The 792-nt window shown below is 50.4% G+C and overlaps 1 protein-coding gene across 1 annotated transcript in view; it reads right to left on the bottom strand.

The window, feature by feature from the left end:
- myo18ab (myosin XVIIIAb) overlaps nucleotides 1–792 on the bottom strand; it is a gene marked incomplete at its 3' end in the record, with an annotated part of 65,905 nt that overhangs the window by 36,519 nt on the left and 28,594 nt on the right. Inside the window, 2 exon segments of the mRNA XM_037677746.1 lie at nucleotides 204–348; nucleotides 457–520. Coding sequence (XP_037533674.1) covers nucleotides 204–348; nucleotides 457–520 — 209 coding nt within the window.

Genomic DNA, 792 nt, shown 5'->3' with positions numbered 1-792 from the left:
CCAGATGTGCACGCCCTCCCCCCAGCTCAGTAAAGGAGGTGAATACTGATGAAAATGTTTAAAGCAGAGTAGCATCAAGCTGCAACATAACTTCAGCAAAGGGGAATAAATATTTCTGAGCACACCGTCTGCATCGTCACCGACCAGTGACGTAACAGAACAACGCAGGAGGTGAGATGCTAACGTTTAGCTGCTGTTCCTACCTTTAGTGCCTCCTGCAGCCCCCAGGTGATAAACTGCCCCGAGAACAAGCCAGATGGCCTTCTGCTCCTCCCCCGAGATGCCCAGCACCTTCATGGCAGCCTGCAGCTTGATGAACTGCTGCGAGGCCCGCTGCTTGTCCTCAGGCTACAGCACGGGGTCAGAGCAGAACGGTGCAGTAAACATGGCCAGAACACAAACAACAACAACAACAACAAGCTCGTACATGAACTGCTTCATGTTGTGTTGGGATACCTTGGAAAGTGGATGAATCCCAAAAGTGTTGTTTTCTGCAAGTTGGTTGAGATGCAGCTCAGTCCTGGAAGAGAAGGTCAGACAGGATCATCTCCAGCCAGAACTTTAAACGTTCTGAAGCTTCACTTCATATCAGGTTTGTTTACACCTGCTGATGCTGGCGGCCATGTTTGTTTACACCTGTTGACGCAGACGGCCATGTTTGTTTACACCTGTTGACGCTGGCGGCCATGTTTGTTTACACCTGTGGACACTGGCGGCCATGTTTGTTTACACCTGTTGACGCTGACGGCCATGTTTGTTTACACCTGTTGACGCTGGCGGCCATGTTTGTTT

This window comes from Nematolebias whitei, chromosome 6, assembly GCF_014905685.2.
Source record: "Nematolebias whitei isolate Nwh7 chromosome 6, NemWhi1, whole genome shotgun sequence".
Classification (NCBI taxonomy): Eukaryota; Metazoa; Chordata; class Actinopteri; order Cyprinodontiformes; family Rivulidae; genus Nematolebias; species Nematolebias whitei.
The sequence above is the reverse complement of the archived record's forward strand: the minus strand, read 5'-3'. Positions and strand labels throughout refer to the sequence as shown.